A 12,394-nucleotide genomic window follows, 5' to 3' on the forward strand; every position below is an offset into this window, starting at 1 on the left:
ATCTTTCAACAAACCATGGTCATCAGCATGCTCGTTGCCAATTTCCCTACAGGAAGCTAGAGATAGTTAATGATGAAACCACACTGGTCAAGTCTCAACATTTTTAGAGGTTAATATATTCACACTACTGATAACGTATGACAGAAACAGGACATCCAACAGCCAAGGAAATGTTCTAGTTTATGTTCATAACACTACTAACACACACAGAAGAGTACACATTTCCCAAGTGCACACAGCCCTGTGCACAGTCTATTCCAGAAAGATTTCAGGCCAAGCTGTGTGCTTACCTTTACAACGTCGTAACGGGCTACGTCTGCATCTGGCTTGTTTTCATCCTTTTGTTTTTTATTCTGAGACTTCTCTGTTCCAGTTAATTCTTCTTCTTCTTCTTCCTCTTCTTCTTCCTCATTGTTGGGGACAAACGGGAATGCAGCCATCCCTTGGTACCATGAGAAAGTGCAATCAAGATATTTCTATGAGGAGAGTAAAAGCACACAAAAATCTCTCACAAAGAGATCACATAAGAAGAAAAAAAAAAAAAAAAAAAAAAAGAATTACAGGATGCCTTACGGATTTCCACCTAACTCAGGAAAATAGGAACACAATAAAGGATACTCTAAACATTTACAAGTAGATGAAATGATTTTTCAGAGAAGTGACTTTAATCTATGACCCACAGACACTTGGGAAATCATGAAAAGCAATTAATGTGACACAAATTAAATTCACTAGACAAGGAACAGAAATGCAGCTTAATTGAAAAATGTTTAAAATAAAAATAAATAACCACCAAGGGCTCTAGAAGTTAAACTGGAATTTGACGTTTATTAGCTCCATTCCCATTTCTGGGTCTGCATGGTAGGCTTCTAGAGATCTAACCACTCTTTTCTAGCACCATTCTCTTTGCAGCTTAACATAAAAGGAACCTGAAACACAGGCCACAGTCTGCTTTGCCCACAATGGCCTGCTTCTTTTCAACCAGGAAGACTCTTTAACCTTGCTGTTCAAGGTCCAGTATATCTGAACATCCAAAAGAAGTTCCAGCTTTCTAACAAGAGAAAAAGCATCAAGGAGAAAAACCCATAAGAATGGAAAAATAGGTATACAATAGTGAAAGAAAAGTATGTGAGAACAACAAATGATGGACAATGATGGAGAGAGGCTAGTACTACTGTGAGGCCTGACAAAGCAGCAAAGCAGGGATAATACTTAGTCACTAATTTGTTCAGAAGCAGGAAAACTGCACAGCAAAACAGAACAACAACAGAAGAGGTTGTATTAAAAATAAATCGTACACACACGCTAGAAGTAACATGCTCTATATTTTAAAGGTGTCAAGAAGAAAGAGAACTAGCACAACTGTATGCACTGAATTTAATCATAGGTAGAACTCATTTAAATAGGAGAAAAGAGGACTGAATCTCTTGAATTTGAGTAGTACAGTCCTTTGTCCCAAAGCACAGAAATAGCATTCTACTGACCATTAAGCTAACCCATCCAGCAAGGCTTTTTTAGAAGTTACTTACCTCTCTTTTCATTCTGATTCTATAAATTATTCAGATGATTCAGAATGAAACCAAAGCCAGGGACGTCATGATTTTCTCACCTCATCATCAGATGACACCAGCAGAGCTCGGAGAGCACCAACAGATGCTGCCATGACATTATCCACAGCATCATCCAGAGAGAAGCGTAGCAAGAAGAGAAATCCAGCATCGAGAAGCAGACGCAGAACACTGCCCTTCAAGGAGGAAGCAAATTCTCCAGCCCTGGCCTGCAATGTATACATACCATACAGAGATGATGTTAAAGCTGTCTCACCTCAACTGTGTACAATTTAACATCTGCATGTTTGTCTCTTCCCAGTTCTACTGCAAAGCAGCTACACTGTGCAGTCAGCACAACCAAGTGCTCTACTGGGTATTCTCCAAGGAAACTTTAGAACCATCTACAGGGACAGAAAAATTTTGTATCATTCAGTCCAAAGTAGTGATATAAAAGGACAGAAGAAATGCTTAAGACTTCAAGGATCCTCAAAGACCTACAGTGCCAGCCATGCAGGAAAATCCACTTAAAAACCATAAAATTAGGCACCTGAGTCAGATTTTGACCACCTGCTGTTTACATCAGTTAGGAGTCTTCCATGCTACCTAACTTCAGGACATCACAAACTGATGCAGATTTGCCAAATTCCAGCGCTGCCCCATACAGTAGGTTAGAAATTGGTAAGAGCTCATAACATAAACGAGAGAACATTTTGATTTCTAGGGAACATTGCCTATGGATGAATGGCTCCTGTTTCTGCATTACATACTCTCTCTCTGCATAAGTGAAGGGTCACATACCCCAAGTGCAATTACAATGTGCAGACTGGAATCCGCCAGGATGTACACCCTGCTTTGCATGCTACAAACACCTCTTCCCACTTAAAATTCTATGACTCAAGGGCCAGGCCAAGAAAAAAAGAAAAGTTCTAAGAGAATAATTGCACATTCCTATGGTATTTCTGTAAATTTGTGGTATATTTCCTATTTGGTTTGGAGGACAAGAAGTTCTTTTCTGCTTAGATCAATAGTGGGACTCCATCTTTGAGTAGTCTACGACTATACCATAATGATGCTGCTGCTGCTTTAGGCAAGTCAGCTGTTTCCAACAGAACAGGTTTTAGGAAAGTTGTTTTGTGCCTCTCTAGAGAATGAGGAGAAGAGAAAATACAACTCCACTTCTTTAATGCAGAAAAGCTTGCTTTCTTATGTCGTCTGGACACATATTATTACTTCATCCTGTTCTGCCCCATCTTTCTTCTCAAAATCATGCTGCTACTTCATCTCAGCCTCCACTGCTGTTAAAGGGAAGGTTAGCACTTCCCCCAAGAGTTGGGTGGGCAAGTGCGTGGAGCTAAATATTCATATTGCTTTATGCCCTCCACTGTAAGATTAGGCTGGCTCATTTTCACCACCTACAGAACAATCACATCACATAGCTGGCTCAGGCAACAAGAACTAAAGGGTCACTGCAAATGGGAGTTTTTGCCACAGAAGTAACACTGTAAAAATAACTCAGTCCAAAGAAACAGAAGAACATAAATTGCAGCACTGCTGCTGAGCAACACTTGAAAGCTACAAAGCTTCTTCCTGCAGAGAATCCTGAAATTCAATTTGCTATGTACCAACATTGTAACTTTTCTTAGCAGTGAGATCTTTGGTGTAAAAAGAAACACTCTGTCAGTGATTTTGTTCACCTGCATTAAAACAGAAGACAAACAACTAGCATCAGAGAATCTGGACCCTGATGCAGTGGAAATGTCAGCTATGGGGTGGAGTTCTATGGAAGTGACTTACCTTTTGAACAATACGACCCAAGACCTGCAGGGCCAGTGTCCTCTGCTGAATAAGTTGGCTGCGAGACAAATGAAAGAGCTCTTGGAGAGAATAACCAGCCCTCTACATGGGGGAGGAAAAGAAAAAAACAACAAACAACCGAGTATAGACAAAAACAGACCCCTTAAAATAAGATTTGCTGTAAATAGTGCATAACAGGAGATAAATTGCAACACAGTTTTGTTTGCTGTTTCACATCAATTGCAGAAGAGATTGCAATAAATGACGTAATGGGAGAAAACTGTACTTAAAAAAGGACGTGTACTCGTTTTCCATCACCACAGATCCTTAATGGCATTGAAGAAGAAAAACATTAACAGAGTTGTCTGAAAACAAAGAAAGCAAGCTAGTGCATGGCAACTAAACTTCGCTTCAGAAGCTTGTTTCCAAAGGAAACCACCCATCTACACTTTCTTGAGGTTTTTGTCACTAAAACAACTTGACACAAAAGGAATCTGACAAAATAAACACAGAAAATGGAAATGGATGTGCTCTTTCCTTTCTGCTTCATTACACCTACCTCTGCCTCTTCTCCATGGTGATGCAGACCTAGATGAGTAGGCAAATCAGCATCTGCAGGAATCAAGTCTCCTTTTAAACTGAATCGAGCTTGCATTCCCTGGCATAAAGAAAATGGTGGAGGGAGAGAAAGATTATTTTTATTGCCTTACTCTATTCACCACATAAAATTTCTGAGGTGTCACCTAACAGCTGATTTGACAAACTCCCCAAATCAGATCTCAGATTCTTAAAAAAAAAAAAAAAAAAAAAAAAATTTATTCCACTTTTTTTTTTTTTTCTTTTCTTAGCTTTCAGACCTGTTTCACCACAGGTCATCTGAGAGTTATCAAACTCTCACTTCGTAGCTCTCTTTGACACTATAGGCTAAAGTGATCATATAGCATCCCACCCTGTGAAGAACACTGGGTCTCCCCTCAGCCTTACAAAATCTCTCAGATTGAGAAACCAGGGGATTATTTAAGAAAACTTCAAAATTGTCACTGGTGAGAAACATGAACCAGACAATTCAGAAACAAGAAAAAAAAATCAGTTTCTGCTTTTAAACCTTTTTAGTTTTCTTCTGCCGGGGTGAAGGCAAATCTTTCATCCACTCCAGCTTCTCAAACTCCACGTTGTCCATATGAATCCATTCTTTCCTTGGCTTCACAGGCAGATCATCATCTTCGGGAGAGAAAATGACAGCCTTACCTTCCAGAGCAAAGATGAAGAAAATCCTATTTCACAGAATCACAGAATCGTAGGGGTTGGAAGGGACCTCCAGAGATCATCGAGTCCAACCCCCCTGCCAAAGCAGGTTCCCTACAGCAGGTCGCACAGGGAGGCATCCAGGCAGGTCTTGAACATCTCCAGAGAAGGAGACTCCACCACCTCCCTGGGCAGCCTGTTCCAGTGCTCCGTCACCTCACTGTAAAGAAGTTCTTGCGCAAATTTCCTACTTGAAAACCCACTTGGCTTAAAGTCTATATCAAATAAAGGATCCATGTAAAATAAGGAGAAAACAATTTTCTAACGAACTGCTGACTGATGCATAAACATCAAAGACAGCTGTTTTCATCCTTCAAGAGAGCTAGAAGAGAAATTATGCAGCACTGTAACAAAATCCACAGAGAACACTAATTAGGGTGAAACTGAATGAAAGTTGGGACACAAATAAGGCCAAATGTTCAGAACAAGGGCAGAAAATATCAGCTCTACTTTTGCCAATTAAATGAGTATCATTCAAGAAGGGAAGCATTAGGGGAGTCAAGAACAGTAGCAATGCAAAGAAGGCTAAATGAATTACTGGCCTGGCACGAAATATGGTTTTAAAGAAGCCAGGATAGTGTCAGCCTAGGTACACTGAAGGGAGCACACCACTGCTACCACTCATGCTTCCATGGCACTTCCATTACTACTCTCTATTCTGTGCCTCCCTCTAAAGAACTGAGGAAATCAATTTGCAAGGAAAGAAATAATAATAATAATGATGATAAGAGAAAAATTGACTGAAACTGAGAAACAGCCCAGTGGGAAAATGGGGCAGTTGAACAAGGATCTCAGAGGTGAAGGCACTACAGGAAGAAATGACTGATTTAACTTGTCAAAGAGTTTTGACCAGAACAATTTGAGAAACAATACATTTCTGCTTGACAACACAAGAATTGCCCTAAGATCAGCACATGGAAAAATATGACAAGTGAATGGGCAGGAGAGATTTAAGTGGAAATTATCTAAATGCTAGCACAGCTAATGCCTTGCTAGTACAAAACTGTCCCGGGCTGGTGTGAGAAAGGAGAACTAACAAGTCCTTGCTATCTCAAGAGAAATCACTCAGTGACAGAAGCAGGCGGACTGAGGGCATGGAAAGCACGATCATCACTCCTACTGGAGCAAAACAAGACCAGAATTCATTTGCACTGTAGCTGTTAATCCTAATGCTCTTGTTTTCTCTTGTGAACAACAGAGTGTCCCACTGAGATGCTCTTCTTTCATCAGAGATTTCCCTGCTGATAAATGGCCTGAAACCCAACTTTCTACCTTCCTCCAATTAGCAAATAAACTTTCAGAAAGGGCACTCATCATTTCTAGGATGAAGCTTCACCCTTATGATCAACGTGGCAGTGAGTCAGGCAAGGAACCAAGTACACAGTTATCTTCCCCAGCCAGAAAGCTGTTGCACAGAATTTCAGCCAAAGGCTCAACACACATTTTAATTGATGGAAAAAAGCATCTGATATGTAAGAAAGTGGAATGTCTGTAGGTGGTTGATGCAAAACCAGAGGAAATAAAAATCAACAGGAAAAAAAAAAAAAAGAGATCGATTGACATTTGTAATTCAATAAATAGTTTTTTCCTTCTCCATTAATCACTAAACTGGATAATCATTCTATGAATAGGATTACGCATATTATCATCAGCCTGTAGCATTCTGATCTTGTCAACAAGGAAAGACAGACATACATTCCAAGGCATCAGCAGATTGCTCAGTTACTGAGAAAACCATTTACAGAAACAGCAGCTGGCAGTTTGAACGCAAAATCTGTACTGAACTTTTCAGAGCTGCATTATATTAAAGACTACCAACCAACTGCTTCCTTTTCTTGTTTGCTTTCCCTTTTGTCTTGGTGCCAGGGTTTGTTTTTCTATTTGATAAGATTAGAAGTTGCTACATAAAGGCTTTACTGTCTTCTTTATTAGAGACAGTTGCCTTTTATCTCATTAGAGAGGCAAGTTTGACTTTTGAGCAATCCTGTTCTTTTGTGTCATCATCCTCATCCTTAAGAAATTCTGAATGACTGTTTCTGCCAGATTATTCAGATGAGTTAAATTCTGGGCACCAGCAAATGCAAAATCCCAACACCTTTTTAGAAAGTCAAATTAATGTTTTATGTCTCCTGTGGGTCAAGATGGGCTAGAAAGGCTTCCCTTGGTTTCCTAACAGCATTCTAAATCACTCTTTCTTTGTTATTTCAAATATTCCAGGAAAACTCCATTTCTTCTTCAGTCTGCAGTCTTGTAGCAGTAAAAGATGTTATCAGCACACATTTTGTACACTGAGCTTTTCGAAGAGCACTACTACAATTTTGTTCAGTCTCTACAGCTAAACAGCCCACTCCTATTGCTCCTATGAGTAAGAGAAAGTCACTTAATCTGATGCTACTTTTGCACTCAACTGTTCTGGGAAAGGCATTAAAGCCTGTTATTTTGATTAATGCGAGTTCATGAAAAACAGAGACCTGGGAGAAACAGCAAAAGTGTTTTCTTGAGTACAAGGCTAATCATCTTTCCTTCTCCTGCACATGTACACACACACACACAGATTCATCCCTCCCATCAGGAAAATGGTAAACACTTGTTATCTCTTGCAAACACCAAGCTAAAATCCAAGAGAGATTTGGAGACCTCTTTAATCAGACTGCATGTTGCAGTGGGAGACAAAAAATGCATCAGAAGAGAGAATCAAGAGATGAAGACAGCCAAAGATTAACACGAAATTGGAAGAAACGCATGCTAATAAAGAAGAGATGCTTCTTTCACACACGCTACAAACAAAAGTGTTCTGGAAGATGTGAGTGGGAGCCTAACTAAGGAAAGAATCACAGAATCACAGAATTGTAGGGGTTGGAAGGGACCTCCAGAGATCATCGAGTCCAACCCCCAGAAAAAAACCCAAAGAAGAAAGCAACAATAAGAGAAACATGAGGGATAAATGCTTCTTTGGGCTGTCATGAAGAACACAAAGACTGTTGTAGCTGCCTGCAAGAAAGCAGCTTTCTTCTCACATAAGCATAGAAACTGCAGATCCAACACAGCATCAGTGCAGGCTTCCTTAGCACAACTGAAGTAAGTCAATACTTACAAGTAGTTAATTAAGCAAGAGGTAAAATCCTCCTCTAGTAACTCAGCAAAGACTCCTTGTGTCATTTAGTAAGGAAAATAAGAGATGTGAATAACGTGGAGATTCACAGGCACGCAAACCTCAGTGAATGCAATTCTGATATCAAAGTGAGCATACAGACACACTCAGGTCTCTTGCCAGTTGGATGGCAAAGATAAAGATTCCCATCTACAAACTTCTACATCTTCATTCTTTTAGATACATCACCACTCTTCTATCATCAAAATATACAAGGTAAAATTGAGTATTAGAACATCGTTGTAAAATGCAACAGCTCTGTACGATTCTTCTGAAAGAAAAGAACTCTCAATAAGTCAGCATCTCCTTCCATCCACAGCACACAAAAGAAAGAACCATAACTTTTGGAAATGTTTGCATGGGCTCTGCGACACAAGCCACACAGTGGAGCCACCAGGAGCAGTCTCACATTCAGACAAACGTGCCATATGAGCTATTTAATGGGCTGTCATCTCCATGCTATCCTGTGAGCACAACAGCCAGTCTTTTTAGGGAGATCGACCCACCAACTGTCCCAGTGAAAAGAAATCAGTGAGAATCAAGTGCTGCTTGAATATCACGCTCTTCTATTTCTCTGCTTACATGACTAAACGAGAACAGCAACGATGCTTACTTTTAAAACACATTTTCCTTCAAGTGATCTCAGAACAAGTTTCCAAAATAAAGCAAGACCTGTTACTGCATGGCTCACCACCTCCATTATGTAGTGCATCATCCTTCTAATCTAGAGCTCAGCTAGAAACCAGAATGCTCTTCCTTGAACTCAAAAATCTTTAAATATCATGATCAAATTCTGATTCGGATAATTAACAAATTAACAATTCCACAGAACTCTAATCTGGGTCGATGCAAACACCATAAAAAACCTTACATTTACGTTCAGAACATTAACGATACGTACTACGTGTCTTACCTGTGATTTCCATTTTCATATTTTCATCCCTCCTTACAGATTCTTCCAGACCTGACTCCTGCATGGCAAGTGACGTTCCTACACCGCACTGAGGCACAGTCAGAGATTCCACAAACTCCTCCGGTCTGTTCTGTTCCATTTTTATTTCGTTTTTCTGGCCTACATTACCACTGCGTCGTGACTTTAAGAAAGCAACTAAACTGGGATCTGCAAATATTGACAAAGAGACGGACAGATAAGTGTCAGCCTCAAAATACCTAAGACATCTACAGATACATCTACGTCCTGCCATTTGCGTTTTAGTCTTTCGAATCCCATTCCACAAATCCCTTCTTCTCTGCCAACTGTCACTCGTTTTCAAATGAGGCATTTAACTGTTTATGTTCAGCACATAAGCTGAGGTCTACCAATTGAAAAAAAAAAATAGTATATATCCTTCCCTTTTTAAACTCCAAGTGTTTGCCTCACTACAATCTGTTAGTGATTGAGCAGTACAGACAAGGAGCAAAGGTCACAGATCAGTCATAAAATGAAAGCGCAAAAACAAGGTATTTTTCATATACATGCCATTGTTATAATTAGTGAAGTTAAATGGCAATAATTTTTGGCATTTTTTGGCATACTATGGCAATCTTTCTTATCTGCTTCAGAGAATTATCTTTTAGGTCCTCAATACACATACATGTAGCCAGGTATCAGATGTGCAAAGTAACTGTGTGCATGGACCATCTTATTCCACAGCAAAGGCGAGACGGGACGGTCTTCAACTAAGCTTCCTCTCAAATTTCTTCACACTTGATTCTTATTCACAATGATACAGATATGAGATGGAGGTTTAGCTATCTCCATATGCAATGACTAGTGATCCTAAGCTCCCAACTTTGATCTGCAAATCTGTTGAAGTTTCAAGACACCAGTGTGTACAGTAAGCTTTCATACTTCTAGGAGAATTCACTCCAAGAAGCACATACCAAGCTGAGCCAGAAGCCTTTCCTGCTCCTTCAGGATCTCTTCCTGGGACATGGACTGTAGTTTCTCTAAATTCTCTTCATGAATAGCCTGAGCTTCCTGCTCACTCTTTTGACATCCAAGCCCCTCTCCCGTTATGATACAAGGCCGCTGAGAGATGAAAACGTCATCAGCTTTATCTGAAAGATCCAGCAAATAAAGCAGTTAGTCACTAAGTATTGAGCTCATAATGCTGTCATTTAGATTTTGTCATTAGCAAGCCTGCACTGAAACCTTAGAAGCCAAATTAAAAAGTGTGCAAAGAAGCTTATCTGGAAACAAAATTAAGTGATCTGGGCTTTCAGGTTTTCATCGCATGTATCAATAAAACACCATTTCTTTCTTGTTTCTTTAGGAGTTGGAGAGGGACAGAAAAGAAAATATTTTGTTTCTTTAAAGCAAAGCAACAAAAGGTAAATTCACGCATAATTCACAAATCAGGATATTATTTTGAGTTAGCTTCCTTCTCTGCCCAAGAAGACCTGAACTGGTACCTGCTGAGCAAGAAAGAGAATGAAAAGTACTGTGTAACCCAGTTTCCAGTGTGATACAGAATCCACCCCCAAAACAGGCAAGCTTTCCTCTAGCAACTTTCTGTATTCACTTTAAAGGTTAAACATAGCAGAAGCTGCAGAAGGGCAGATATTTCTCCTACTCTGAACAAAATCAAGTCTCCTTTATCACCTGATCTAAGGGCTCATTTCATTTAACCATAGCGGTAGGATAACATGTTCCTCTGGTCAAACTGAGCCAGACTCTCTTGCTGGCCCACTGTACAAGGACTTGTCTTTGTAGCTTTATTCCACATATTGTTTTGTTTGGGTTTTCACATGCTCCACGTAGCAACCTGGATAACCCGTGACCCTAAACCAGCCCATGAAAACATCAACTCTTGTTCAATCAGCACTAAGGTCTGATGTCATTTCCACAGCAGTTGTCTTGCATACTGAACAAAAAGAAATGAGAAGACAGAAAGGTCTGGTAAGAGATTCACTAAACTTTTTACCATTCAGCAACTCACCTGATTGCTACCAGGCACTACAAGAAATATGGCTATTCTTCTTTTGTGGCTTCTAGCAATCCTCTCTCAAAAACTCTTCTCCGCAATTTGGCAGAGGAGGACACACAATTTGCTGATCCCTCAGTTGTATTAATACATCTATCAGTGTTCTCTGACTTCAAGAGGGTCACAGCCAGAGGACAACTGTTTCTCAAAGGGTTTCTCAGACAGTAGTACATGTGCACACTTGTAACAGGGTACATAGCAAACACAGTAATGGACCTCAATGGTGGATCTGTGCACACACAGCACGATTCAGGGTTTTCTTACCAATTCTGAGAGGGGTCAGCATAAACAGAAACCTTACTCAGATGGTGAAAACCTTCAGACGACATCTGGCATCCGTTCCAATGTGAAAAAGAGGATGTCAGGGAAAAAGACAGACATATTGGTCCTAAGCAGATAAGACTGCCCAAGACACCTGCACACCTAGAGATGCCAGTACCACTTGAATTGGTTTCATCTTTCCTTGTCACAGTGCTGTCAGATAAATAACTGCTGGAGGTGGCACTGACTCATCAGTGCTGCCTCACAGCATTCCTTATGGAGCAATGTGACAGTCTCACAGCACAGCAGAGAGTGATGGAAGATTGAGCTTTCAATTTCTAGGTAGGTAAGAATGAGGACCTGCATCAGAGGTCATGCACAAGATGAATCCTTCTCCAAAAATTGCAGAAACTACTGACAGAACAAGAAATACTTTACATGTGACAAACAAAGGAAAAGGAGGGCAAAAGCCTTGAAAAAGAAATCTATTTGACCCTGTGTAAAAACAACAACAAAAAAAAAAGAGTGATACAGCTACTCTATCTCTACAATTTTAATTTGGATCTCTGGCCATTTCAAATCCTTGCCATGTTAGAGATCTTCCAAGTGAACACAGTTTCTGAACTAAGGACAATAGTGCTTCTCTGACTTAAAGACTAGGTGCAGTAATGTAACAGTTACTAAAGCTATGGAAGTATAGTAGGCTGTATAAGCAGAACCTTCTCCACTTACTGTCCCCATTGCTGGAATTAGCCCCTGGTGCCTCTTCTGCTGATCCCTCAGGATTCAGAACGTCCAGAGAAGCTGATGCTATTTGAGTGCACTCAGCAGAGGGAGCTGTTGCTGGCTTTTCAGCAGCTCTTCTTGCTGCCATCTTTTGTGCAAAGATGCTTTTTCTTCCAGATCCCACCTTCACCTGCAAACAAGGAAGCTATGTGTCACCACTCTCCTTCAGACTCCCCCACACACCTGGCATTAACAAGTGTATAGATCTGATCCTAAAGACATTTTCAAAAAACACTTTGGGATGTGACATGGGAGAAGCTACTGGCAGCCACCTGCCCTTTTCTGTATGTGTGCTATTCTATTTTAATATTTTAATGCTAGAACAGAGATAAAACATATGAATGTTTTTGCTACCTAGAGAGAAAAGATGATTAATCGTAAGTGAATTGAGGCCAGGAAAGTATACCTAAAATATCACCAAACATAACAGTTCCAGATCTCCTGCTGCTTAGAAACCCCACATAGATGAATACTTTGCATTTCTGAGGATAAATGGAGCAGTACTGTACTGTGCTCACCACATGCTTGGAAAAGGCTTCTTATAAGGTGATTAGAGAGCA

The 12,394-nt window shown here is 40.2% G+C and overlaps 1 protein-coding gene across 7 annotated transcripts in view; it reads right to left on the minus strand.

The window, feature by feature from the left end:
• Positions 1-12,394, minus strand: part of RPAP1 (RNA polymerase II associated protein 1) — a 38,777-nt gene that overhangs the window by 18,759 nt on the left and 7,624 nt on the right. For all 7 annotated transcript variants that reach the window (XR_008208902.1, XR_008208903.1, XM_052692511.1 and 4 more), the window contains exons 5-12: positions 11,781-11,964; positions 9,685-9,861; positions 8,714-8,920; positions 4,450-4,565; positions 3,904-4,002; positions 3,345-3,446; positions 1,610-1,777; positions 291-476 (exon numbers count right to left, since the gene is read on the minus strand). Coding sequence is in view for 5 of the 7 variants with exons in the window: in XM_052692511.1 (XP_052548471.1) it covers positions 291-476; positions 1,610-1,777; positions 3,345-3,446; positions 3,904-4,002; positions 4,450-4,565; positions 8,714-8,920; positions 9,685-9,861; positions 11,781-11,964 (1,239 nt within the window). In the remaining 2 variants the exon portion in view is untranslated. The remainder of the gene's footprint in view (positions 1-290; positions 477-1,609; positions 1,778-3,344; positions 3,447-3,903; positions 4,003-4,449; positions 4,566-8,713; positions 8,921-9,684; positions 9,862-11,780; positions 11,965-12,394) is intronic.

This window comes from Tympanuchus pallidicinctus, unplaced genomic scaffold (assembly GCF_026119805.1).
Source record: "Tympanuchus pallidicinctus isolate F22 unplaced genomic scaffold, pur_lepc_1.0 scaffold3, whole genome shotgun sequence".
NCBI lineage: Eukaryota > Metazoa > Chordata > Aves > Galliformes > Phasianidae > Tympanuchus > Tympanuchus pallidicinctus.